At 40.4% G+C, this 25,487-nt stretch overlaps 1 protein-coding gene across 9 annotated transcripts in view; it reads left to right on the top strand.

The window, feature by feature from the left end:
* cacna1ab (calcium channel, voltage-dependent, P/Q type, alpha 1A subunit, b) overlaps positions 1-25,487 on the top strand; it is a 252,875-nt gene that overhangs the window by 87,021 nt on the left and 140,367 nt on the right. For 8 of the 9 annotated variants that reach the window (XM_061914721.1, XM_061914731.1, XM_061914712.1 and 5 more), the window contains exons 12-19: positions 5,611-5,723; positions 5,832-5,944; positions 8,326-8,457; positions 11,638-11,710; positions 12,647-12,767; positions 19,363-19,430; positions 19,583-19,689; positions 23,736-23,889. In XM_061914721.1, coding sequence (XP_061770705.1) covers positions 5,611-5,723; positions 5,832-5,944; positions 8,326-8,457; positions 11,638-11,710; positions 12,647-12,767; positions 19,363-19,430; positions 19,583-19,689; positions 23,736-23,889 — 881 coding nt within the window. The remainder of the gene's footprint in view (positions 1-5,610; positions 5,724-5,831; positions 5,945-8,325; positions 8,458-11,637; positions 11,711-12,646; positions 12,768-19,362; positions 19,431-19,582; positions 19,690-23,735; positions 23,890-25,487) is intronic. The other variant, XM_061914716.1, reaches the window with a different exon arrangement.

Genomic DNA, 25,487 nt, shown 5'->3' with positions numbered 1-25,487 from the left:
AGTTTCACTGCAAAAAGGCTCTTTTGGTAGCCATCCACAAGCTTCTGGAAAGCTTCTGGTTGAACTTATGACCACTCCTCTTGACAAAATTGGTGCAGTTCAGCTACATGTAAATGTGTTGGTTTTTTGACATGGACTTGTTTCTTCAGCATTGTCCACACGTTTGAGTCAGGACTTTGGGAAGGCCAATCCAAAACCTTAATTCTAGCCTGATTTAGCAATTCCTTTACCACTGTTTGGGGGTCATTGTCCTGTTGGAACACCTAACTGCGCCCAAGACCCAACCTCCGGACTGATGATTTTAGCTTGTCCTGAGGAATTCGGGGGTAATCCTCCTTTTTCCATTGTCCCATTTACTTCCTGTAAAGTACCAGTTCCATTGGCAGCAAAACAGGCCCAGAGCATGATACTACCACCACCATGCTTGACGGTAGGTGAGGTGTTCCTGGGATTAAAGGCCTCACTTTTTCTCCTCCAAACATATTGCTGGGTATTGTGGCCAAACAGCTCCATTTTTATTTGACCAAAGAACTTTCCTCCAGAAGGTCTTATCTTTGTCCATGTGATGTCAGAAGAAACAAAAATTGAGCTGTTTGGCCACAATACCCTCCTGACGATTGAGAGAACCCCTCATGAAACAGTTCTGTAGAGAAGAAGTAGTCTTGTGATTTTTCCCACTCATATATATACATATATATATATATATATATATATATATATATATATATTTATATATATATATATATATATATATATATATATATATATATATATATATATGTATATATATATGTATATATGTATATATATATGTATATATGTATATATATATATATATATATATATATATATATATATATATATATATATATATATATACACACATGGTTGACGTTTATGTGACGATTGCTGACGTTTTCTTCGTCTCTTCCGCGAATGAGATAAATAATATTATTTGATATTTTACGGTAATGTGTTAATTTCACACATAAGTCGCTCCGGAGTATATGTCGCAAACTATGAAAAAAAACTGTGACTTATAGTCCGAAAAATACGATATGTGTGATTCCTACTGGTATCGTATCTGTCACACCTATGGATCATGTTTTGTTTTGTCATGTTTTGATTTTGGACATTCAGTCACGTTTTGCACTTCCTGGTTTTGTTTGTTTCCATGCCAACGCATTAGTTCCCGCCTTGTCACGCCCCTGCCCTCAGTCCCGCACCTGTTCCTGATTATCACAGCCAGTATTTAGTGAAGTGAAGTGAATTATATTTATATAGCGCTTTACATAGGGAAACCCAATATCTAAGTTACATTTAAACCAGTGTGGGTGGCACTGGGAGCAGGTGGGTAAAGTGTCTTGCCCAAGGACACAACGGCAGCGACTAGGATGGCGGAAGCGGGAATCGAACCTGCAACCCTCAAGTGGCTGGAACAGCCACTCTACCAACCGAGCTATACCGCCCCACAAGTAATTGTGGAGGGGGTCCGGTCCGATGACCATGGATGAAGTACTGGCTGTCCAGAGTCGAGACCCAGGATGGACCGCTCGTCGGGACCCAGGATGGACCGCTCGCCTGTATCGGTTGGGGACATCTCTACGCTGCTGATCCGCTTGAGATGGTTTCCTGTGGACGGGACTCTCGCTGCTGTCTTGGATCCGCTTGAACTGAACTCTCGCGGCTGTGTTGGAGCCACTATGGATTGAACTTTCACAGTATCATGTTAGACCCGCTCGACATCCATTGCTTTCGGTCCCCTAGAGAGGGGGGGTTGCCCACATCTGAGGTCCTCTCCAAGGTTTCTCATAGTCAGCATTGTCACTGGCGTCCCACTGGATGTGAATTCTCCCTGCCCACTGGGTGTGAGTTTTTCTTGCCCTTTTGTGGGTTCTTCCGAGGATGTTGTAGTCGTAATGATTTGTGCAGTCCTTTGAGACATTTGTGATTTGGGGCTATATAAATAAACATTGATTGATTGATTGATTGATTGATTAAGTAATTTTCTTTCTGTTCATCATTCTGGGATCTTCACACTCTCACGCACCCTACCCATGCTGCACCTCCTTCACCACCTCGATAATCTGTTTCATGCCTTGTTCGTCCTTCTGGTCCACGCCGAGTAAGTTTGGTTGTTTATGCGATTGATAGTATCTTTTGTTTATTTGTATATAGTCATGCCATTGTGCTGTTTTTGTTTTAAGTTTAGTATAGATTATTATCCGCCACAGAGCGCCGTCCTTTGTTTGCCTTTTTGTAGTTTGTTTGTTTATTTAATAAATATCACGTACTTACATTCATGCCTGACTCGTCCCACATCATCCTTGCATCGAGGAAGCACAAACATCCACAGTCCAAGCCTGACAGTATCGGATCGATACTCCAGCCTCCCATATTGGTATCGTACCGGAAGGGAAAAAAAGGTGTATCGGGAAACCCCTCGAAATGACATATGCATACGTGCACACTAGAGTAGGGAAATAGTTCTTATGGCCCCGTCCTTGGGTGAGAGGAACGTTGGGGGGTCTGCTGAAAATAATGGAAAGCGCCACTACATAACAACCGATGCTGTGGTCAAAGTTGGAATTGCCACAAAACACATTTTTAATATATTCACATCCATACCGCCGTCTGGCGGACACATACCGCCGTCTGGCGGACACATACCGCCGTCTGGCGGACACATACCGCCGTCTGGCGGACACATACCGCCGTCTGGCGGACACATACCGCCGTCTGGCGGACACATACCGCCGTCTGGCGGACACATACCGCCGTCTGGCGGACACATACCGCCGTCTGGCGGACACATACCGCCGTCTGGCGGACACATACCGCCGTCTGGCGGCCACATACCGCCGTCTGGCGGACACATACCGCCGTCTGGCGGACACATACCGCCGTCTGGCGGACACATACCGCCGTCTGGCGGACACATACCGCCGTCTGGCGGACACATACCGCCGTCTGGCGGCCACATACCGCCTTCTGGCGGACACACACCGCCGTCTGGCGGACACACACCGCCGTCTGGCGGACACACACCGCCGTCTGGCGGACACATACCGCCGTCTGGCGGACACATACCGCCGTCTGGCGGACACATACCGCCGTCTGGCGGACACATACCGCCGTCTGGCGGACACACACCGCCGTCTGGCGGACACACACCGCCGTCTGGCGGACACACACCGCCGTCTGGCGGCCACATACCGCTGTCTGGCGGACACATACCGCTGTCTGGCGGACACATACCGCTGTCTGCCGGACACATACCGCTGTCTGGCGGCCACATACCGCTGTCTGGCGGCCACATACCGCTGTCTGGCGGACACATACCGCTGTCTGGCGGACACATACCGCTGTCTGGCGGACACATACCGCTGTCTGGCGGACACATACCGCTGTCTGGCGGGCACATACCGCCGTCTGGCGGACACATACCGCCGTCTGGCGGACACATACCGCCGTCTGGCGGCCACATACCGCTGTCTGGCGGCCACATACCGCTGTCTGGCGGACACATACCGCTGTCTGGCGGACACACACCGCTGTCTGGCGGCCACATACCGCTGTCTGGCGGACACATACCGCTGTCTGGCGGCCACATACCGCCGTCTGGCGGACACATACCGCCGTCTGGCGGACACATACCGCCGTCTGGCGGACACATACCGCCGTCTGGCGGACACATACCGTAGTCTGGCGGACACATACCGCCGTCTGGCGGCCACATACCGCCGTCTGGCGGACACATACCGCCGTCTGGCGGACACATACCGCCGTCTGGCGGACACATACAGCCGTCTGGCGGACACATACCGCCGTCTGGCGGACACATACCGCCGTCTGGCGGCCACATACCGCCGTCTGGCGGACACATACCGCCGTCTGGCGGCCACATACCGCCGTCTGGCGGACACATACAGCCGTCTGGCGGACACATACCGCCGTCTGGCGGACACATACCGCCGTCTGGCGGACACATACCGCCGTCTGGCGGACACATACCGCCGTCTGGCGGACACATACCGCCGTCTGGCGGACACATACCGCCGTCTGGCGGCCACATACCGCCGTCTGGCGGACACATACCGCCGTCTGGCGGCCACATACCGCCGTCTGGCGGACACATACCGCCGTCTGGCGGACACATACCGCCGTCTGGCGGACACATACCGCCGTCTGGCGGACACATACCGCCGTCTGGCGGACACATACCGCCGTCTGGCGGGCACATACCGCCGTCTGGCGGGCACATACCGCCGTCTGGCGGACACATACCGCCGTCTGGCGGACACATACCGCCGTCTGGCGGACACATACCGCCGTCTGGCGGACACATACCGCCGTCTGGCGGACACACACCGCCGTCTGGCGGACACACACCGCCGTCTGGCGGACACACACCGCCGTCTGGCGGACACACATCGCTGTCTGGCGGACACACACCGCCGTCTGGCGGACACACACCGCTGTCTGGCGGACACACACCGCCGTCTGGCGGACACATACCGCCGTGTGGCGGACACACACCGCCGTCTGGCGGACACATACCGCCGTCTGGCGGACACATACCGCCGTCTGGCGGACACATACCGCCGTCTGGCGGACACATACCGCCGTCTGGCGGACACATACCGCCGTCTGGCGGACACATACCGCCGTCTGGCGGACACATACCGCCGTCTGGCGGACACAAACCGCCGTCTGGCGGACACACACCGCCGTCTGGCGGACACACACCGCCGTCTGGCGGACACACACCGCCGTCTGGCGGACACACACCGCCGTCTGGCGGACACACATCGCCGTCTGGCGGACACACACCGCCGTCTGGCGGACACATACCGCTGTCTGGCGGACACACATCGCTGTCTGGCGGACACACACCGCCGTCTGGCGGACACATACCGCTGTCTGGCGGGCACATACCGCCGTCTGGCGACCACATACCGCTGTCTGGCGGACACATACCGCTGTCTGGCGGACACACACCGCTGTCTGGCGGACACACACCGCCGTCTGGCGGACACATACCGCCGTGTGGCGGACACACACCGCCGTCTGGCGGACACACACCGCCGTCTGGCGGACACACACCGCCGTCTGGCGGACACACACCGCCGTCTGGCGGACACACACCGCCGTCTGGCGGACACACACCGCCGTCTGGCGGACACATACCGCCGTCTGGCGGCCACATACCGCCGTCTGGCGGACACATACCGCCGTCTGGCGGACACATACCGCCGTCTGGCGGACACATACCGCCGTCTGGCGGCCACATACCGCCGTCTGGCGGACACATACCGCCGTCTGGCGGACACACACCGCCGTCTGGCGGACACACACCGCCGTCTGGCGGACACATACCGCCGTCTGGCGGACACATACCGCCGTCTGGCGGCCACATACCGCCGTCTGGCGGACACATACCGCTGTCTGGCGGACACATACCGCCGTCTGGCGGCCAGGGTGAACCGTGCACCCTTCCCAATTTGTCACGTTTTATGTGTCCTATGAATAATCCACACATTCACTGTATGTTAATAGTGTACAACCATGTTTCACATTCTTAGTATTTTCCCCTCCCTTTGTGTGCAGTCTATGCAGAGTTTATCTTCCTTGGGTTGTTCATGTCTGAGATGCTGATCAAGATGTACGGTCTTGGCATCCAGCCTTACTTCCACTCCTCATTCAACTGCTTTGACTGTGTGGTGAGGACACACACACACACACACACACATGGACACACACACAATTCTAATGTAAAGTGCAGTGATATTTTGTCTGATGATGATGTGTGTGTGTGTGTGTGTGTGCAGGTGATCGTGGGCAGCATATTCGAGGTGGTTTGGGCCACCATCAAACCCGGCACGTCATTCGGGATCAGCGTCTTACGAGCGCTGAGACTTCTCCGAATCTTCAAGGTCACCAAGTGAGTTCTTTTCCACGTCCCGGCGCCTTGCTGCGGACGTTCCGCCACTCCTCTGACGCTCCCTTCCAAGGGAGAGATTTTTAATTGGATTTGGCTCGGCTCACGTTTTGTTTGTGTTTCGTTTTTGGCGAGTGTTCTCCCAGCCCCGTCGCTTGGACTCATCTGACTTGAAAATTTGTCGTTTTTTTTTTTTTTATGTTTGTTCTTCTGGGGTCAACTTGAAGGGTCTTGGGGATTTTTACTGCCAGGATGAATGTTCCCATAGCAGATGCGGGCTAAAAATAATCATTAGGGTCCGCCAGGCCCATTGCAAAAGGACTCCAAAGGGAATGTCAACAAAACAGTCAGATAGGTCTGTCAAACTTTATTAATAGATTAAAAACCAGCGTTCTGACAACTCCGTTCACTCCCAAAATGAATAAACAGCTGTTTTATTATTTTCCCCCGAGTAAATAAACACGTAAAAAACAGTCTGATACTGTTACGGTAAATCAAACGTCAACCACGATATAGTAACACACGAAATAGTGCAAAGCAATAATATATCAATAACTCAACGTTGCTCAAGAGACAACACAACACAACACACAAAATAAACATGTATAGTTCACTTTAAGTTGTTCCTCATCCACGAATCCCTCAAATTCTTCTTCTTCAGTGTTCGAATCAAACAGTTGGGCGAATACGGCATCCAACATGCCCGGCTCCGTCTCGCCGAAGTCGTCATTAAAAGAGTCAGTTCGCTGCTGCTCTATTCCCGTCTTCTTCTTCTACGGGGGGAAATAAGGTCGGCGGCTGTAGAAGAAGCATTTAAGTCTCACCTTAAAACTCATTTGTATACTCTAGCCTTTAAATAGACTCCCTTTTTAGACCAGTTGATCTGCCGTTTCTTTTCTTTTTCTTCTATGTCCCACTCTCCCTTGTGGAAGGGGGTCCGGTCCGATCCGGTGGCCATGTACTGCTTGCCTGTGTATCGGCTGGGGACATCTCTGCGCTGCTGATCCGCCTCCGCTTGGGATGGTTTCCTGCTGGCTCCGCTGTGAACGGGACTCTCGCTGCTGTGTTGGATCCGCTTTGGACTGGACTCTCGCTACTGTGTTGGATCCATTGTGGATTGAACTTTCACAGTATCATGTTAGACCCGCTCGACATCCATTGCTTTCCTCCTCTCCAAGGTTCTCATAGTCATCATTGTCACCGATGTCCCACTGGGTGTGAGTTTTCCTTGCCCTTATGTGGGCCTACCGAGGATGTCGTGGTGGTTTGTGCAGCCCTTTGAGACACTAGTGATTTAGGGCTATATAAGTAAACATTGATTGATTGATGAAGAAGAAGCATAGAAGAAGAAACGCACATCTTCTTCTAGGGGGGGAAATGAAGTTGCCGGCTGCTTACCGTAGTTGCGAGACCTCCATCCATCCATCCATCCATCCAATTTCTACCGCTCGTTGTGGCTCAATATTGGTCCACATATAAGGCGTCCCGGATTATAAAGCGCACTGTCAGCTTTTGAGAAAATTTGAGGTTTTTAGGTGCGCCTTATATTGCGGAAAATACAGTAAAATCCCTCAAATTCTTCTTCTTCAGTGTTCGAATCAAACAGTTGGGCGAATACGGCATCCAACATGCCCGGCTCCGTCTTGCCGAAGTCGTCATTAAAAGAGTCAGTTCGCTGCTGCTCTATTCCCGTCTTCTTCTTCTACGGGGGGAAATAAGGTCGGCGGCTGTAGAAGAAGAAGAAGCATAGAAGAAGAAACGCACATCTTCTTCTAGGGGGGGAAATGAAGTTGCCGGCTGCTTACCGTAGTTGCGAGACCTCCATCCATCCATCCATCTAATTTCTACCGCTTGTTGTGGCTCAATATTGGTCCATATATAAGGCGCCCCGGATTATAAGGCGCACTGTCAGCTTTTGAGAAAATTTGAGGTTTTTAGGTGCGCCTTATAGTGCGGAAAATACAGTAAAAATATTTAAGAATATAAAGACAGAATAATCTCATTACACTAAAATACTATTTTTCATTGTTATTGTCTTTTTTAATTTAGTATTTGTTTTTTCAACTTTTTTACTATTTAAAAAATAACATATTGTTTTATTTTATTTTTTAAAATCAGAATTTTCCCTAATAATTAAGAAAAAGTAAGTCAATTGTGCAAAAAATATCCAGAAAATAACATTTATATTAAATGGTCAATAGTTTTTATTTGTATTTTTTCTTGTCAATGTGAACACTAAAATTCCGATTTTTTTTTGCCATATATGACAAGTAACTGGTTTGTTAAAAACAAGTACATTTTTGAAAGTTTTTTTTAAGTGATGTTCATGGCAAATTTAAACAGTTTTCTCCTTCTACTCCTTTTCCCCTGGTCCTGCCTGCCAGGTACTGGGCTCCTCTGCGCAACCTGGTGGTCTCTCTGCTCAACTCCATGAAGTCCATCGTCAGCTTGCTCTTCCTCCTCTTCCTCTTCATCGTGGTCTTTGCTCTGCTGGGCATGCAACTTTTTGGTGGACAGTCAGTGTCTTTCACATCACTCCTTCTCTCACGTTCCTGTCTTCCTTCCTTACTTCTCTTACTTTCCTGTCTTCATTCCTTCCTTATCTCACTTCCTTACTTCTCTTACTTTCCTGTCTTCCTTCCTTACTCTTCTTTCCTGTCTTCCTTCTTTACTATTACTTATCTTCTTCCTTCTCTTATCTTCTTCCTTACTTCTCTTACTTTCCTGTCTTCCTTCCTTACTTCTCTTACTTTTCTGTCTTCATTCCTTACTTCTCTTACTTTCCTGTCTTCCTTCCTTCCTTATCTTCCTTCCTTACTTCTCTTACTTTCCTGTCTTCATTCCTTACTTCTCTTACTTTCCTGTCTTCCTTCCTTCCTTATCTTGCTTCCTTACTTCTCTTACTTTCCTGTCTTCCTTCCTTACTTCTCTTACTTTCCTGTCTTCATTCCTTACTTCTCTTACTTTCCTGTCTTCCTTCCTTCCTTATCTTACTTCCTTACTTCTCTTACTTTCCTGTCTTCCTTCCTTACTTCTCTTACTTTCCTGTCTTCATTCCTTACTTCTCTTACTTTCCTGTCTTCCTTCCTTCTTTATCTTACTTCCTTACTTCTCTTACTTTCCTGTCTTCCTTCCTTACTTCTCTTACTTTCCTGTCTTCCTTCCTTACTTCTCTTACTTTCCTGTCTTCCTTCCTTACTTCTCTTACTTTCCTGTCTTCCTTCCTTACTTCTCCTTCTTTCCTGTCTTCATTCCTTCCTTCTCTTACTTCCTTACTTACTTCCTTATCTCACTTTCCTGTCTTCCTTCCTTACTTACTTCCTTATCTCACTTTCCTGTCTTCCTTCCTTACTTACTTCCTTCTCTTCCTTTCCTGTCTTCCTTCCTTCCTTACTTCCTTCTCTTCCTTTCCCGTCTTCCTTCCTTCTGTCCTTCCTTTCTTTTCTTACTTTCCCTCCTTCCTTCCTTCCTTTTTTCCTTTCTTCCTTTCTTCCTTCCTTCCTTACTTACTTACTTCTCTTACTTTCCTGTCTATCTTCCTTCCTTCCTTACCTCCTTCTCTTACTTTCCTGACTTCCTTCTCTTACTATTCTGTCCTCCTTCCTTTCTTTCTTTCTTTCTTGCTTCCTTTCTCTCTCACTTCCTTCCTTCCTTACCTTCTCCCTTCCTTCCTGACTTCCTTCCTTCTTGACTTCCTTTATTCCTACTTCACCCCTTTTTTATTTTCCTCCTTCCTTTTCTTCTTCCTTCCTTTCTTTCTCCCTCCCATCCTTCCTTTCTTTCTCTTTTCCTTCCTTTCTGACTTCCTTCATTCCTCCTTCCCCCTTCTTTCATTCCTTCCTTCTCTTTTTTCATTTCTTTCTTCCTTCATTTTCTCCATCATTCCTTGTTTCCTTCCTTCCTTTGTCCCTTCCTTCCTGACTTCCTTCATTCCTCCTTTCTTCCTCCTTTAATTCATTCCTTCTCTCCCTTGCTTTCTTTATTCCTTCCTTCCTTCCTTCCTTCCTTCCTTCTTTCCTTCCTTCCTCTTTTTTCTTTTCCTTTGTTCTTTTCCCCCTTCTTTCCTTACTTTCATTCTTCCTGCCTTCCTTCCTTTATTCTATTCTTCTTGACTTCCTTCATTTATCATTTCTTCCTTCCTTCTATTCCTCCTTCTCTCCTTTCTTCATTCCTTTTCTTTCTTTCTTGCTTCCTTTCTCTCTCACTTCCTTCCTTCCTTACTTTCTCCCTTCCTTCCTGACTTCCTTCCTTCTTGACTTCCTTTATTCCTACTTCACCCCTTCTTTCTTTTCCTCCTTCCTTTTCTTCTTCCTTCCTTTCTTTCTCCCTCCCATCCTTTCTTTCTTTCCCTCTTCCTTCCTTTCTGACTTCCTTCATTCCTCCTTCCCCCTTCTTTCATTCCTTCCTTCTCTTTTTTCATTTCTTTCTTCCTTCCTTTTCTCCATCATTCCTTGTTTCCTTCCTTCCTTTGTCCCTTCCTTCCTGACTTCCTTCATTCCTCCTTTCTTCCTCCTTTAATTAATTCCTTCTCTCCCTTGCTTTCTTTATTCCTTCCTTCCTTCCTTCCTTCTTTCCTTCCTTCCTCTTTTTTTCTTTTCCTTTATTCTTTTCCCCCTTCTTTCCTTCCTTCCATTCTTCCTGCCTTCCTTCCTTTCTTCCATCCTTCCTGACTTCCTTCATTTATCATTTCTTCCTTCCTTCTATTCCTCCTTCTCTCCTTTCTTCATTCCTTTTCTTTCTTTCTTTCCTTCTTTCTTTCTTTCTTTCTTTCTTTCTTTCTTTCTTCATTTCACCCTTCTTTCCTGACTTTCTTTCCTTCTCCATTCCTCATTTTTTCATTCCTTCCTTCCTTTCTTCCTTCCTTCCTGCCTTCCTTCCTTTCTTCCATCCTTCCTGACTTCCTTCATTTATCATTTCTTCCTTCCTTCTATTCCTCCTTCTCTCCTTTCTTTATTCCTTTTCTTTCTTGTTTCTTTCTTTCTTTCTTTCTTCATTTCACCCTTCCTTCCTGACTTCCTTTCCTTCTCCATTCCTCATTCTTTCCTTCCTTCCTTCCTTCCTTCCTTCTTACCTTCTTTCCTTCCTTCCTTCCTTCCTTCCTCCCCTCCTTCCTGACTTCCTTTCATTCTTCTTTTCTCATTCCTTCCTTCCTTCCTTCCTTCCTGCCTTTCTTCTTACTTTTTCCCTTCCTCCCCACCTTCCTTCTTTTATTCCTCCCTCCTGTCCTCCCTTCCTACCTGACTTTCTTCATTCCTCCTTTCCCTCTCCTTTCATTAATTTCTTGTCTTCCTTCCTTCTCTTACTTCCTTTCTTCTTTCTCTTGCTTTCCGCTCATCTTTCCTTCCTTCTTTCCTATCTTCCTTCTTTCCATCCTTCATTCTTTCTCCTACTTCTCTTTCTTTCTTTTTCCCTTTTTTCTCTTCAATATATATTTCCTTCCTTCCTTCCTTTAACCCTTTTTTTCTATTCCTTATTTCATTCTCTTCCTTCTTTCCTTTCTTTCTCACATTTTTTTCTTTCCTATTTCCTTCCTTCAACCCTTACCTCTCATCTTACTTCCTCCCTCCCTCACTACCTTCCTTCCTTCCTTCCTTCCTTCCTTCCTTCCTTCCTTCCTTCTCTCTCCTACATTTTGGCCATAAGTGTGTTCAAAAGGTGTTTGGGTCCATTTTGCGTTTCCATTTCCTGTCTGGCAGGTTCAACTTTGAGGACGGAACCCCGCCCACCAACTTCGACACGTTTGCGGCGGCCATCATGACGGTGTTTCAGGTAGACACATGAACAGTGTACTCAGTTCCCGAATCCAAAGCTCTTGTTACCATTTTAGTGTTACCTCCTTCTTCGGTTCACTACATTCCACCGTTGCTCCTCCATTTTTTCATGTTAGTCCCCCTTCTTTCCACTTGATGGCGCACTCAACATTTTGACTCAAACAAGTACTGACCGTGTACTGCATCGAATTGTACTTCTCTGTTACAGTATCCCTAGGACAGAGATTTTCCCACTACATTACCACAACATAAAACACAACAGAACAAATACCCAGAAAAACCCCTTGCAGCACTAACTCTGCACATGTCCCAAATTCCAAACTGCTGTTTTTAGGCATGTTAAAAAAAAAAAATGCACTTTGTGACTTCAATAATAAAGTTACAAAGTGGGGCGGTTTAGCTCGGTCGGTAGAGCGGCCGTGCCAGGGTTGCAGGTTCGATTCCTGCTTCTGCCAACCTAGTCACTGCCATTGTGTCCTTGGGCAAGACACTTTACCCACCTGCTCCCAGTGCCGCCCACACTGCTTTGAATGGTTGGGTTTCACTATGTAAAGCGCTTTGAGTCACTAGAGAAAAAGTGCTATATAAATATAATTCAATTCACTTCACAAAATATGGCAGTGCCATGTTGGCATTTATTTTTTTTCCATAACTGGAGTTGATTTATTTTGGAAAAGCTTGTTACATTGGATAATAATGTGTTAATTCCACGATTGTATATATTGGTATCGGTTGATATCGGTAATTAAGAGTTGGACAATATCGGAATATCGGCAAAAAAGCCATTATCGGACATCTTTAGTTCCTTATTTTGCTCACTTAAAAGACACAATCCTCTGCTCACAAGTTTAGTAGATCAGCCTTAAATGTAGTGATGGACGTTTGAATGATTGTTACTCAAGTAGTGAATCCACCTGGGTTTTCCTTTGCTTAGATCCTGACTGGAGAGGACTGGAACGTGGTGATGTACGACGGCATCGAGTCCCAGGGCGGGGTCAACGACAAGGGGATGGTGTTCTCCATTTTCTTCATCGTACTCACCCTCTTTGGAAACTGTATCCTTGCAAATGTCTGCAAGCACAACACCAAGCAGTCTGCAGAAGACCCCTGCAAATAGGGAGAAAACAAGGACGCCCCCAAAAAAGATGTTATAGTGCAGGGGTCACCAGGTCGCCCGTAAGGACCATATGAGTCGCCCGCTGGCCTGTTCTAAAAAATAGCTCAAATAGCAGCACTTACCAGTGAGCTGCCTCTATTTTTTAAAATTGTATTTATTTACTAGCAAGCTGGTCTGGCTTTGCTGGACATTTTTAATTCTAAGAGAGACAAAACTCAAATAGAATTTGAAAATCCAAGAAAATATCTTAAAGGGGAACATTATCACCAAATCAATCAATCAATCAATCAATCAATGTTTATTTATATAGCCCCAAATCACAAATGTCTCAAAGGACCGCACAAATCATTACGACTACAACATCCTGGGAAGAACCCACAAAAGGGCAAGGAAAACTCACACCCAGTGGGACGCCAGTGACAATGCTGACTATGAGAAACCTTGGAGAGGACCTCAGATGTGGGCAACCCCCCCCCCCCCCCCCCCCTCTAGGGGACCGAAAGCAATGGATGTCGAGCGGGTCTAACATGATACTGTGAAAGTTCAATCCATAGTGGCTCCAACACAGCCGCGAGAGTTCAGTTCCAGCGGATCCAAGACAGCAGCGAGAGTCCCGTCCACAGGAAACCATCTCAAACCTATGCGAGCGTCAATATATACCTTGATGGTGCAGAAAAAAGACCATGTATTTTTTTTAAACCGATTTCCGAACTCTAAATAGGTGAATTTTGGCGAATTAAACGCCTTTCTGTTTATCGGTCTTTTAGCGATGACGTCAGAACGTGACGTCACCGAGGTAACACACCCGCCATATTCATTTTCACATTACAAACACCGGGTCTCAGCTCTGTTATTTTCCGTTTTTTCCGACTATTTTTTTGGAACCTTGGAGACATCATGCCTCGGAAGGTGTAACAACACTAACAGGGAGGGATTCAAGTTGCACCACTGGCAAGAAATCTGCCGCCAGACCCCCATTGAATGTACCAAAGTGTCCTCACATTTGACCGGCGATGCTAAGGCAGACATGGCACAGAGATGTATGGATAACCTGCAGATGCATTTGCAACGATTAAATCAACAAAATCACAAAGGTGAGTTTTGTGGATGTTGTTGACTTATGTGCTAATCAGACATATTTGGTCACGGCATGACTACCAGCTAATCGATGCTAACATGCCACGCTAATCGATGCTAACATGCTATTTAGGCTAGCTGTATGTACATTTGAAACTAGATACCCACATTTAATGCGAAACAAACACTTACCAATCGACGGATTTAAGTTGCTCCAGTGTCACAAGATGCGAAAGTCCTGATCGTTTGGTCCGCACATTTTACCGGCGATGCTAATAAGGCAGCCATGCTACTGGCCACTTCATTAGGTACACCCATGCTATGGCCGAATAGCGTCAATAGCTTCAATTTCTTCTTCAATTTTTTTTACGCTATCTGCCTCCGTACTCCGACCATCTGTTTCAATACATGCGTAATCTGTTGAATCGCTTAAGCCGCTGAAATCCGAGTCTGAATCCGAGCTAATGTCGCTATATCTTGCTGTGGTAATCGCCATGTTTGTATTGGCAGCACTGTATGACGTCACAGGGAAATGGACGGTGGATTTACGGATAGCGAAGGTCAGGCACTTTTAAAGCTTTTTTTAGGGATATTCCGGGAGGTGTAAAATTTTGAAAAAAAACTTCGAAAAATAAAACAAGCCACTGGGAACTGATTTTTATTGTTTTTAACCCTTTTGAAATTGTGATAATGTTCCCCTTTAAAGACTTGGTCTTCACTTGTTTAAATAAATTCATTTATTTTTCTACTTTGCTTCTTATAACTTTCAGAAAGACAATTTTAGAGAAAAAATACAACCTTAACAACGATTTTAAGATTTTTAAACACATATACCTTTTTACCTTTTAAATTCCTTCCTCTTCTTTCATGACAATTTAAATCAATGCTCAAGTGGATGTATTTTTTTATTGTAAAGAATAATAAATACATTTTAATTAATTCTTCATTTTAGCTTCTGTTTTTTTGACGAAAAATATTTGTGAAATATTTCTTCAAACTTTTTATGATTAAAATAAATAAAAAAAATATTCTGACGAATCTAGAAAATCTGTAGAATCAAATTAAAATCTTATTTCAAAGTCTTTTGAATTTCTTTTACAATTTTTGTTCTGGTAAATCTAGAAGAAATAATGATTTGTTTTTGTTAGAAATATAGCTTGGTCCAATTTGTTATATATTCTAACAAAGTGCAGATTGGATTTTAACCTATTTAAAACATGTCATCAAAATTCTAAAATTAATCACTAATGATGTTCCATAAAAATTATTTTTTTTATTTTTTCAAAAAGATTAGAATTAGCTATTTTTCAAATTTTTTTTCAGTTGAATTTTGAATTTTAAAGAGTCGAAATTGAAGACAAACTATGTTTCAAAATTAAATTTTCATTTTTTTCCTGTTTTCTCCTCTTTTAATCCGTTCAATTAAGTGTTTTTTTCCTCATTTATTCTCTACAAAAAACCTTCCGTAAAAGGAAAAACATGTACGACGGAATGACAGCTAGAAATACCCATATATATATGTATGTATGTATGTATGTATGTATATATATATATATATATATATATATATATATATATATATATATATATATATATATATTTATTAAAGGTAAATTGAGCAAATTAGCTATTTTTGGCAATTTATTTAAGTGTGTATCAAACTGGTAGCCCTTTGCATTAATCAGTACCCAAGAAGTAGCTCTTGGTTTCAAAAAGGTTGGTGACCCCTGGTATAGTGACTCGTCAAGTGCGTACCTGAAAAATAAATACAAAATACGTATTTGACATGCAGACCCAATTGTCTTCAGCTTTACCTTTGTGTTGAATTTAGTTGTTATTAGTGCGCAAAAAAAATTATAGTACCGTATTTTCCGGACTATAGAGCACACCAGTACATACGCCGACTCACTAATTTTCATCAGAATAAAAAATATTTTTACATACAAGGGACAAGCGGTAGGAAATGGATGGATGTATATTAGCCTCACTGGACTATAAGCTACAGATATATATATACATTGTGAAATTAGTTATTTACACAGTACGATTCTGTAAATGTTTATTTACATACCTTATGTCTGTGTCTGTAACAAGGCAGAAAAACAGCTGGCCGAAAAAAACAGAAGCCATCGTCATGCACCCACTGGCTGGGCAAGCTAGCTCTCCGATCAGCTAAACAGACTCAATAACTCCACTGTGATGTTTTGGGTAATTTACTGAGGAATTTTTAAAATTGAAACAATAATTAAAAAAAAAACATCGCATTATAAGTTAATAATACTAACACAGACACTCGTAAATATGTTAGCTTATTGGTAAATTTTAACAACACAAGCTTGATTACGTTACGATAGCGAGTAAAAATATGCATGAAAACACTGGCTTACAGTGTCATCAAAAAGTATTGATTTTGAATCGAGAACGGATTTGAGTCGAGGATCGATTCTGAATCGAATCGTTACCCCCAAGAATCGATAAGAAATGGTGTGGTGCCCAATGATCAATAACACTTATAACGTAAATATTAGTTGTTTTAATGTCCATCCATCCATTTTCTACCGCTTGTCCCTTTTGGGGTCGCGAGGGGTGCTGGAGCCTATCTCAGCTGCACATGGGCGGAAGGCAGGGTACACCCTGGACAAGTCACTTCCTCATCACAGGGCTTAACAAGTGTTACTGTACATTAATTTATGCTTAACAGGTATGACTGTACACTAATAAAGTTCTATCTATCTATCTATCTATCTATCTATCTATCTATCTATCTATCTATCTATCTATCTATCTATCTATCTATCTATCTATCTAATTTAACAAGTATTACTGTACACTGAGTTATGTTTAACAATGTTTTTTAAATAAACATTACAACAATTTTTTATTAATTTAAAAAAATCCATTCTGGAAAAATTATGACTATTTAAAATCTGAATAATTAAAAATTGCCCCTAAGATGTGTTGTGAGTAACTATATCAACACAATGTTTAAATTCCTTTGATATTATATCTAAAAAAAAAAAAAAATCCTATCTACTACTCTATTAAATCTTTTTAAAAATCGAATTAATTGGGATTTGTAACTTTTCTTAATTGAATAAAAAAATTTTTTTTAAATGCTGTCCAGCCACTCAGTGTGGATACTTCTTTTGTTGCCTTAATTGTATTTGACTTTTTTAAATGTTTAGCTAGAATTTAATTCAACAAAACCATTTAAAAAAAAAAGTAATATACACATTTATTTGAGCTGTTTATTTATTTTATGGATAAATGTAGTTAATCATAGAACTGGCATCCAGTTATCAAAATGTATTGATTTTGAATCGAAAAGGGGTTTGAATCGAGGATCGATTCTGAATCGAATCGTTACCCTTAAGAATCGAATCGAATCGTGTGGTGCCCAAAGATCCACAGCCCGAGTATCAATAACACTAATAATATAAATATTAGTTGTTTAATATTTTTGACAAAAACATTTTAACAATTTTTTACTCATTCCCAAAAAATGATGACTTGATTTAGAATCTGAATAATAAAAAATTGTGATACCCCTAATATTTGTGGTGAGTAACAATATCAACACAATGTTTAAAGTCCTTTGTTATTCTTTAAAAAAAAAAAACTACTATCTACTTCTCTTTTAAATCCTTTGTTTGGGGATGCAAAAAAATAACATATACCCCCATTATTTATTATTTACTTTTCACTTTTTAAATGATATCTCAATTTTGAATCAATAAAGTTCTATCTATCTATCTATCTATCTATCTATCTATCTATCTATCTATCTATCTATCTATCTATCTATCTATCCATCCATCCATCCATCCATCCATCCATCCATCTATCTATCTATTTTAAAAATCAAATTAGTCGTGATTTGTAACTTTACTTAACTGCTTAGAAAAATCGAACATTTTATTATTTATTTATTTTTTAAATCTTTTCTGTCCAGCCACTCAGAGTGGATACTTCTCTTGTTGCCTTATTTGTATTTGACTTCATTAAATGTTTGGCTAGAATTTTATTCGACAAAACCAATTTTTTTCGAAGTAATTTAATAATTTATCACAGCTGTTTCGTCTAAATTATGGAGGAACTTGCAGCCGATGTTATTACAAGATACAAGTATTAATTTCGAATCAATAATGATAATAATAATAATAATAATCCATCCATCCATTTTCTACGGCTTGTCCCTTTTGAGGTCGCGGGGGGTGCTAGAGCCTATCTCAGCTGCATTCGGGCGGAAGGCGGGGTACACCCTGGACAAGTCGCCACCTCATCGCAGGGCCAACACAGACAGACAACATTCACACTCACATTCACACACTAGGGCCAATTTAGAGCTGCCAAAAATAATAATAATAATAGATTTTATTTGTAAAAAGCACTTTCCATTGAATAAACAACCTCAAAGTGCTACAATGTATTAAAAAAAATCAATCAATCAATCAATTATTATTTATATAGCCCTAAATCTCTAGTGTCTCAAAGGGCTGCACAAACCACTACGACATCCTCGGAAGGCCCACATAAGGCCAAGGAAAACTCACACCCAGTGGGACGTCGGTGACAATGACAATGATGACTATGAGAAACCTTGGAGAGGACTGCATATGAGGGCAGTGGTCCCCAAATCAACATAAAAAACACAATATACACTTACAATTAGTGCACCAACCACAAAAACCTCCCTTTTTCATGACAAAGAAGAAAAGAAAAAAAAGAAAAGAAAAAAAAAGGACCCCCCCCCCCCCGGGCCGCGGGACAAATTATTAAGCGTTGACCGGTCCTCGGACACAAAAAGGTTGGGGACCACTGCTCTAGGGGACAGAAAGCGATAAATGTCGAGCGGGTCTAACATGTTACTGTGAAAGTTCAATCCATAGTGGATAATAAATAAATAAAAATATCATAAAAATAAAAACTAGAACAGCCTAATAGCTTGAATTAGTATACATATATCTAAAAAAAAAAAAGTTTTTTTTTTAAAAAGAAGGGTTTTCTAGCCTTTTTTAAAAACATTCACAGTCTGTGGTGCCCTCAGGTGGTCAGGGAGAGCGTTCCACAGACCACTGTTCGCAGCTTTGTCCTCGGAGGTTAGCCTGTCCGGAGCGGAGGTGTCGTATGGAGGATTTGGGGGTGAGCAGTTCTTTGAGGTAGAGGGGAGGGCATTTCCTTGGAGGCACTGGTGGGTTAGTAGGGAGACTTTCTATTCAATCCTGAATTGGTGTGATATGGTCGTATTTCCGCACTTTCATCAGGATCCTAGCAGCACTTTTCTGAATCAAGAATCGTTTTGAATCGAATCGCCTGGTGCTTAAAGATCCACAGCACCAGTAAATACCTTATTTGAAGGATTGGTCTTTTTTTACCAAAAATCCACAAGTTTGTGAGGACGAAAATGCTGAAAGGTGAATGTCGCTGTCCTTGTTACTTAACTCCCCGCACCACAGACACGCTGCTCAACGTCTTCTTGGCCATCGCCGTGGACAACCTGGCCAACGCCCAGGAGCTCACCAAGGTACAGGAAGTCCACCTGATGGGCTTTTGCTCTTATTTGAAGCTTTTTACTGATTTTAGCATTCAGCTGGCTAATGAAATATAACATGTTGTCGCTTAGTGTAAACATGTTAGGTTTCAATGTTGAGAAAAGTTTCTGCTCTCCTCTGTCAGGACGAGGAGGAGCAGGAGGAGGCGGCCAATCAGAAGACGGCGTTGCAGAAGGCGAAGGAGGTGGCCGAGGTCAGCCCGCTGTCCGCCGCCAACCTGTCCATCGCCGCGTGAGTACACACTACGCTGAACAGACCTCCATGCAGGTTCCTTTGTCTTTATTACGAGTTTATGGAACTGATTTGAATTTTTGAATTTTACACAAAAAATTTTTACACTGATTTTTTTTTTTACACTGGAAATTTTACACATATTTTTATTTACTGTATTTTTGCACACTGGATTTGAAAACATTAAATGTTTTTCAATGAAATTATCAGGATTATTTGATGTAAAAAAAAAATCCAGTTTACAAAATTCAAACATAAATAAATTCAGTGTCAAAATGTTTTTTAGTAATGAAGACACAAATTAAGCTCCATACACATCTTTCTATGGAGGCTCATTTGTGACACTGAAATTATGTAACGGAATTTTATGCGTTGGAATTTTTGAAAATTATACTGAATTTTTTTCACACTGAATTTATATGAACTTGTTAATTTACACTGAATTTTTTAAATACAATTTTTATACACTGTTTTTTTTACATTGATTTTTTTTTTAAATTTTCACTGAATTTTTATACACTTTTTTTTTTACTGTAAATTTATGTATGCATATTTTTTAAACACCAAATTTTTATACACTAGTTTTTGTCACTGAATTTTTTTTCACATTGAATTTATATACACTAGTTATTCTACACTTAATTTTTTTTCATTTAATATTTTTCCTGTTTTTTATTTATTTTTACACTGAATTTTTATACACTTTTTTTTTTACATTGTATTTGTGTGTACTGATTTTTGAACTTGTTAATTTACACTGAATTTTTTCAATTACATTTTTTTACACTGTTTTTTTTTTACAAAGATTTTTTTATTTTTTCACTTAATTTTTATGCACTTTTTTTACTGTAAATTTATGTATGCATATTTTTTAAACACCAAATTTTTATACACTAGTTTTTGTCACTGAATTTTTTTTCACATTGAATTTATACACGCTAGTTATTTTACACTTAATTTTTTTCTTTTAATATTTTTACACTGTTTTTTTTTTTATTTTTACACTGAATTTTTATACACTTTTTTTTTAACCGTAAATGTATGTATGCATATTTTTTAAACACCAAATTTTCATACACTAATTTTTGTCACTGAATGTTTTTTCACATTGAATTTATATACGCTAGTTATTTTACACTTAATTGTTTTCATTTAATATTTTTACCCCGGTTTTTTTTTTTTTTTTCACTTAATTTTTATGCACTTTTTTTACTGTAAATTTATGTATGCATATTTTTTAAACACCAAATTTTTATACACTAGTTTTTGTCACTGAATTTTTTTTCACATTGAATTTATACACGCTAGTTATTTTACACTTACTTTTTTTCTTTTAATATTTTTACACTGTTTTTTTTTTATTTTTACACTGAATTTTTATACACTTTTTTTTTAACCGTAAATGTATGTATGCATATTTTTTAAACACCAAATTTTCATACACTAGTTTTTGTCACTGAATGTTTTTTCACATTGAATTTATATACGCTAGTTATTTTACACTTAATTGTTTTCATTTAATATTTTTACACTGTTTTTTTTTTATTTTTACACTGAATTTTTATACACTTTTTTTTACTGTAAATTTATGTATGCATATTTTTTAAACACCAAATTTTTATACACTAGTTTTTGTCACTGAATTTTTTTTCACATTGAATTTATATACATTAATTATTTTACATTTAATTTTTTTTCATTTAATATTTTTACACTGTTTTTTTTATTTTTACACTGAATTTTTATTCACTTATTTACATTGAATTTATGTGCACTGATTTTTGAACTTGTTAATTTACACTTAATGTTTTTCAATTAAATTTTTATACACTGATTTTTTTTTACACTGGAAATTTTACACAGATTTTTATTTACTGACTTTTTGCACACTGAATTTGAAAACATTAAATGTTTTTCAATGAAATTATCAGTATTATTTGATGTAAAAAAACAAAACAAATCCAGTTTACAAAATTAAAACATGAATAAATTCAGTGTCAAAATTTTTTTTAGTAATGAAGACACAAATTAAGCTCCATACATATCTTTTTTTGGAGGCTCATTTGTGTCTTTGATTACGAAAGCTTTTTTTTTTACACTGAATTTATGTGCGTTGGAATTTTTGGAAATTACACTGAATTGTTTTCGCACTGAATTTATATGAACTTGTTAATTTACACTGAATTTTTTTAATACAATTTTTATACACTGTTTTTTTTACATTGATTTTTTTTATTTTTTCACTGAATTTGTATACACTTTTTTTACTGTAAATTTATGTATGCATATTTTTTAAACACCAAATTTTTATACACTAGTTTGTGTCACTGAAATTATATACACTAGTTATTTTACACTTAATTTTTTTTCATTTAATATTTTTACACAGTTTTTTTTTTATTTTTACACTGAATTTTTATACACTTTTTTTTTTTACATTGTATTTGTGTGTACTGATTTTTGAACTTGTTAATTTACACTGAATTTTTTCAATTACATTTTTTACACTGTTTTTTTTACATTGATTTTTGTATTTTTTAACTGAATTTTTATCCACTTTTTTTTACTGTAAATTTATGTATGCATATTTTTCAAACTGAAATTTTGCACAAAGAATTTTAAAACACCAAATTTTTATACACTAGTTTTTGTCACTGAATTTTTTTTCACATTGAATTTATATACACTAGTTATTCTACACTTGTTTTTTTTCAATTAATATTTTTACACTGTTTTTTTTTACACTGAATTTTTATACACTTTTTTTTTACATTGAATTTATGTGTACTGATTTTTGAACTTGTTAATTTACACAGAATTGTTTCAATAAAATTTTTATACACTGTTTTTTTACATTGATTTTTTAATTTTTTCACTGAATTTTTATACACTTTTTTTTACTTTAAATTCATGTATGCATATTTTTTAAACTGAAACTTTGCACAAAGAATTTCAAAACACTGAATTTTTATACACTAGTTTTTGTCACAGATTTTTTTTCATTTAATTTTTATACACTGATTTTCTTTACACTGAATTTATTTCACACAATTTTTTCACACTGAATTTTTTTTACACAAAAATTTTTACACTGAATTTTTTTTACACTGAAAATTTGTAATTGAATTCTATGCGTCTGCGATGAGGTAGCGACTTGTCCAGGGTTTACTCCGCCTTTCGCCCGATTGTAGCTGAGATAGGCGCCAGTGCCCCCCGCCACCCTAAAAGGGAATAAGCGGTAGAAAATGGATGGATGGATGGAATTTTATGCATTGGAATTTTTTAATTTTACACTGAATTTTTATACACTGATTTTTTTTACACTGACTTTTTTTAACATATTTTTTTTGCACTGAATTTTATTTATTTTCATTTTATACACTGAATTTCTTTACACTGATTTTTTTTACACTGTATTTTTTTATACTAAAATTTTGACACTGAATTTTTTTACGCTGAATTTTTATACATTTTGTACACAAAAATTGTATTTATTTTAATTTTCATACACTGAATTTTTTTCGGTGAATTTTTTTACACTGTATTTTTTTTACACTAAAATTTTGACACAGATTTTTTTACACTGAATTTTTTTACGCTGAATTTTTATACATTTCGTAGCTGAGATAGGCGCCAGTGCCCTCTGCGACCCCAAAAATGGAATAAGCGGTAGAAAATGGATGGATGGATGGAATTTTATGCATTGGAATTTTTTAATTTTACACTGAATTTTTATACATGGATTTTTTTTACACTGAATTTTTTTTAACATATTTTTTTACACTGAATTTTATTTATTTAAATTTTTATACACTGAATTTCTTTACACTGATTCTTTTTACACTGTATTTTTTTACACTAAAATTTTGACACTGAATTTTTATACATTTTGTACACAAAAAATTCTATAGTGATTACTTTACACTGAATTTATTCATACGGATTTTTTTTTTACACTGAAATGCTTTTACACTGATTTTTTTTACCCTGAATTTTCCATACACTGAATTTTAATACAGTTAATAGTAATGTTATCGCCCGTCCAGCAGGGAGCAGCAGAAGAACCACGCCAAAGGCGGCAAGTCGGTGTGGGAGCAGCGAACCAGCGAGATCCGCCGGCAGAATCTGATGACGAGCCGCGAGGCGCTCTACAACGAGCTGGAGCAGGAGGACTGGAAGGTGGGGGAGGAAGGAGAGGAGGTGAGGCCCCGCCCCCTTGAAAGAGTCATACATATACACATATATATGCAGTCTACTCCTGATATATATGGTGGATGCCTGTCATTTCCATTCGCCCTTAAAGGGACGCTATCACCCACTCATTGCTGCTTTTGGCCCCGCCTACCACGACCATGTTTGGATTTATTGATCAGGTTCCAACATCGTCGTCGGCCACCTTTCTTTTCACAGACGCTGGCTGTAACGTCCCTTTAAGGCGCCGCGGGCTTGCATCGCGTTATTGAAACGGGGGACGGGCACGCCTGCCTGGAGCGGCAACCCGGCCGAGGAGGACGGGTGGGCGGGGCCGATCAGGAGTCGACTGGATATGACTCGGCGAACCTGGCTTTCGGACGTTTTGGCGGCTCTGCCGAGACGTGTGGTTCGCCGACTGGTGTATATCTGTGACTTGATTGGGCGGGGGCGGGAGGAGGCGGGTCAAAGGTTTCATTGGCTTGCAACATCATGCGCATGACTTTCAAGCAGGAAATAAGACATCTTAACTCCTGCTCATTCACACTTTTTGTTTTGTTTTCTATTGTTGATGCTCACTGAGAATTGAACCCAAATTACCTTGCAGATCAGGGGTCGGGAACCTTTATGGCTGAGAGAGCCATAAAAGCCAAATATTTTAAAAAGTATTTCCATGAGAGCCATATTTTTTTTTTTTAACATTGAATACAATTAAATGCGTGCATTTTTAAGTAAGACTAACAATTTTAGAGCATAATAAGCCTCTTATTCTTTGTAACAACACTGTTATTCAGAAGATTACCAACAATAAATAAAATGCTTCTTACCATTAATGCGACTTCTTGAACAGATGCGGTAGAAACCGGATGGATGGATTAAAATGCATGGGAATGTTATTTTTGACACTGTGATTACCAGCGGAATTATTCATTATTTATCGTGTTAAGTAATGTCAGCTAACATTTATCTGAGAGCCAGATGCAGTCATCAAAAGCTCTAACCCAGGGGTCGGGAACCTTTTTTGGCTGAGGGAGCCAAGAAGCCAAATATTTTAAAATGTATTTCTCTAAGAGCCGTATAATATTTTTGTTTAACACTGAACACAACTAAACGCGTGCATTTTTAAGTAAGATCAACATTTCTAGAGTATAATAGGTCTCGTATTCTTCGTAATAATATTGTTATTCTGAAGCTAACTGTGGAGGGGGTGTGGCCTGCGGGCCTGCAGCGAAGCCGGGTGTTGCCAGGATCGGCCTCGAAATCAGCGACAGGTGCGTAAATGGCCCAGCTTGGCCTTGTTATCTAATCACCTGTCGCTCTGTTTATAAGTAGCAGCCAGGAGGAGAGACGGGGGGTTGGGGCTGGAGCCAGAGCGCGAGCGAGAACGAAAGAGAAAAAGACAATTGCTGGAAAGCAACCGAGAGACTTGTTGAAAAATAAAACAATATTGTAACCCTGAAACAGGCTCTCATGTCGGTGCTTGGGGGTCCGAAGAACCCCCAGGAGGGCAAGTCCTATGCTAACCAATAATAAATAAATTACTTCTTACCCTTAATGCAACTACTTGAACAAGTGCGGTAGAAAAAGGATGGATGGATCTAAATGCA

Source organism: Nerophis ophidion, linkage group LG01 (genome assembly GCF_033978795.1).
Source record: "Nerophis ophidion isolate RoL-2023_Sa linkage group LG01, RoL_Noph_v1.0, whole genome shotgun sequence".
NCBI classification, from domain to species: domain Eukaryota; kingdom Metazoa; phylum Chordata; class Actinopteri; order Syngnathiformes; family Syngnathidae; genus Nerophis; species Nerophis ophidion.
The sequence above is the reverse complement of the archived record's forward strand: the minus strand, read 5'-3'. Positions and strand labels throughout refer to the sequence as shown.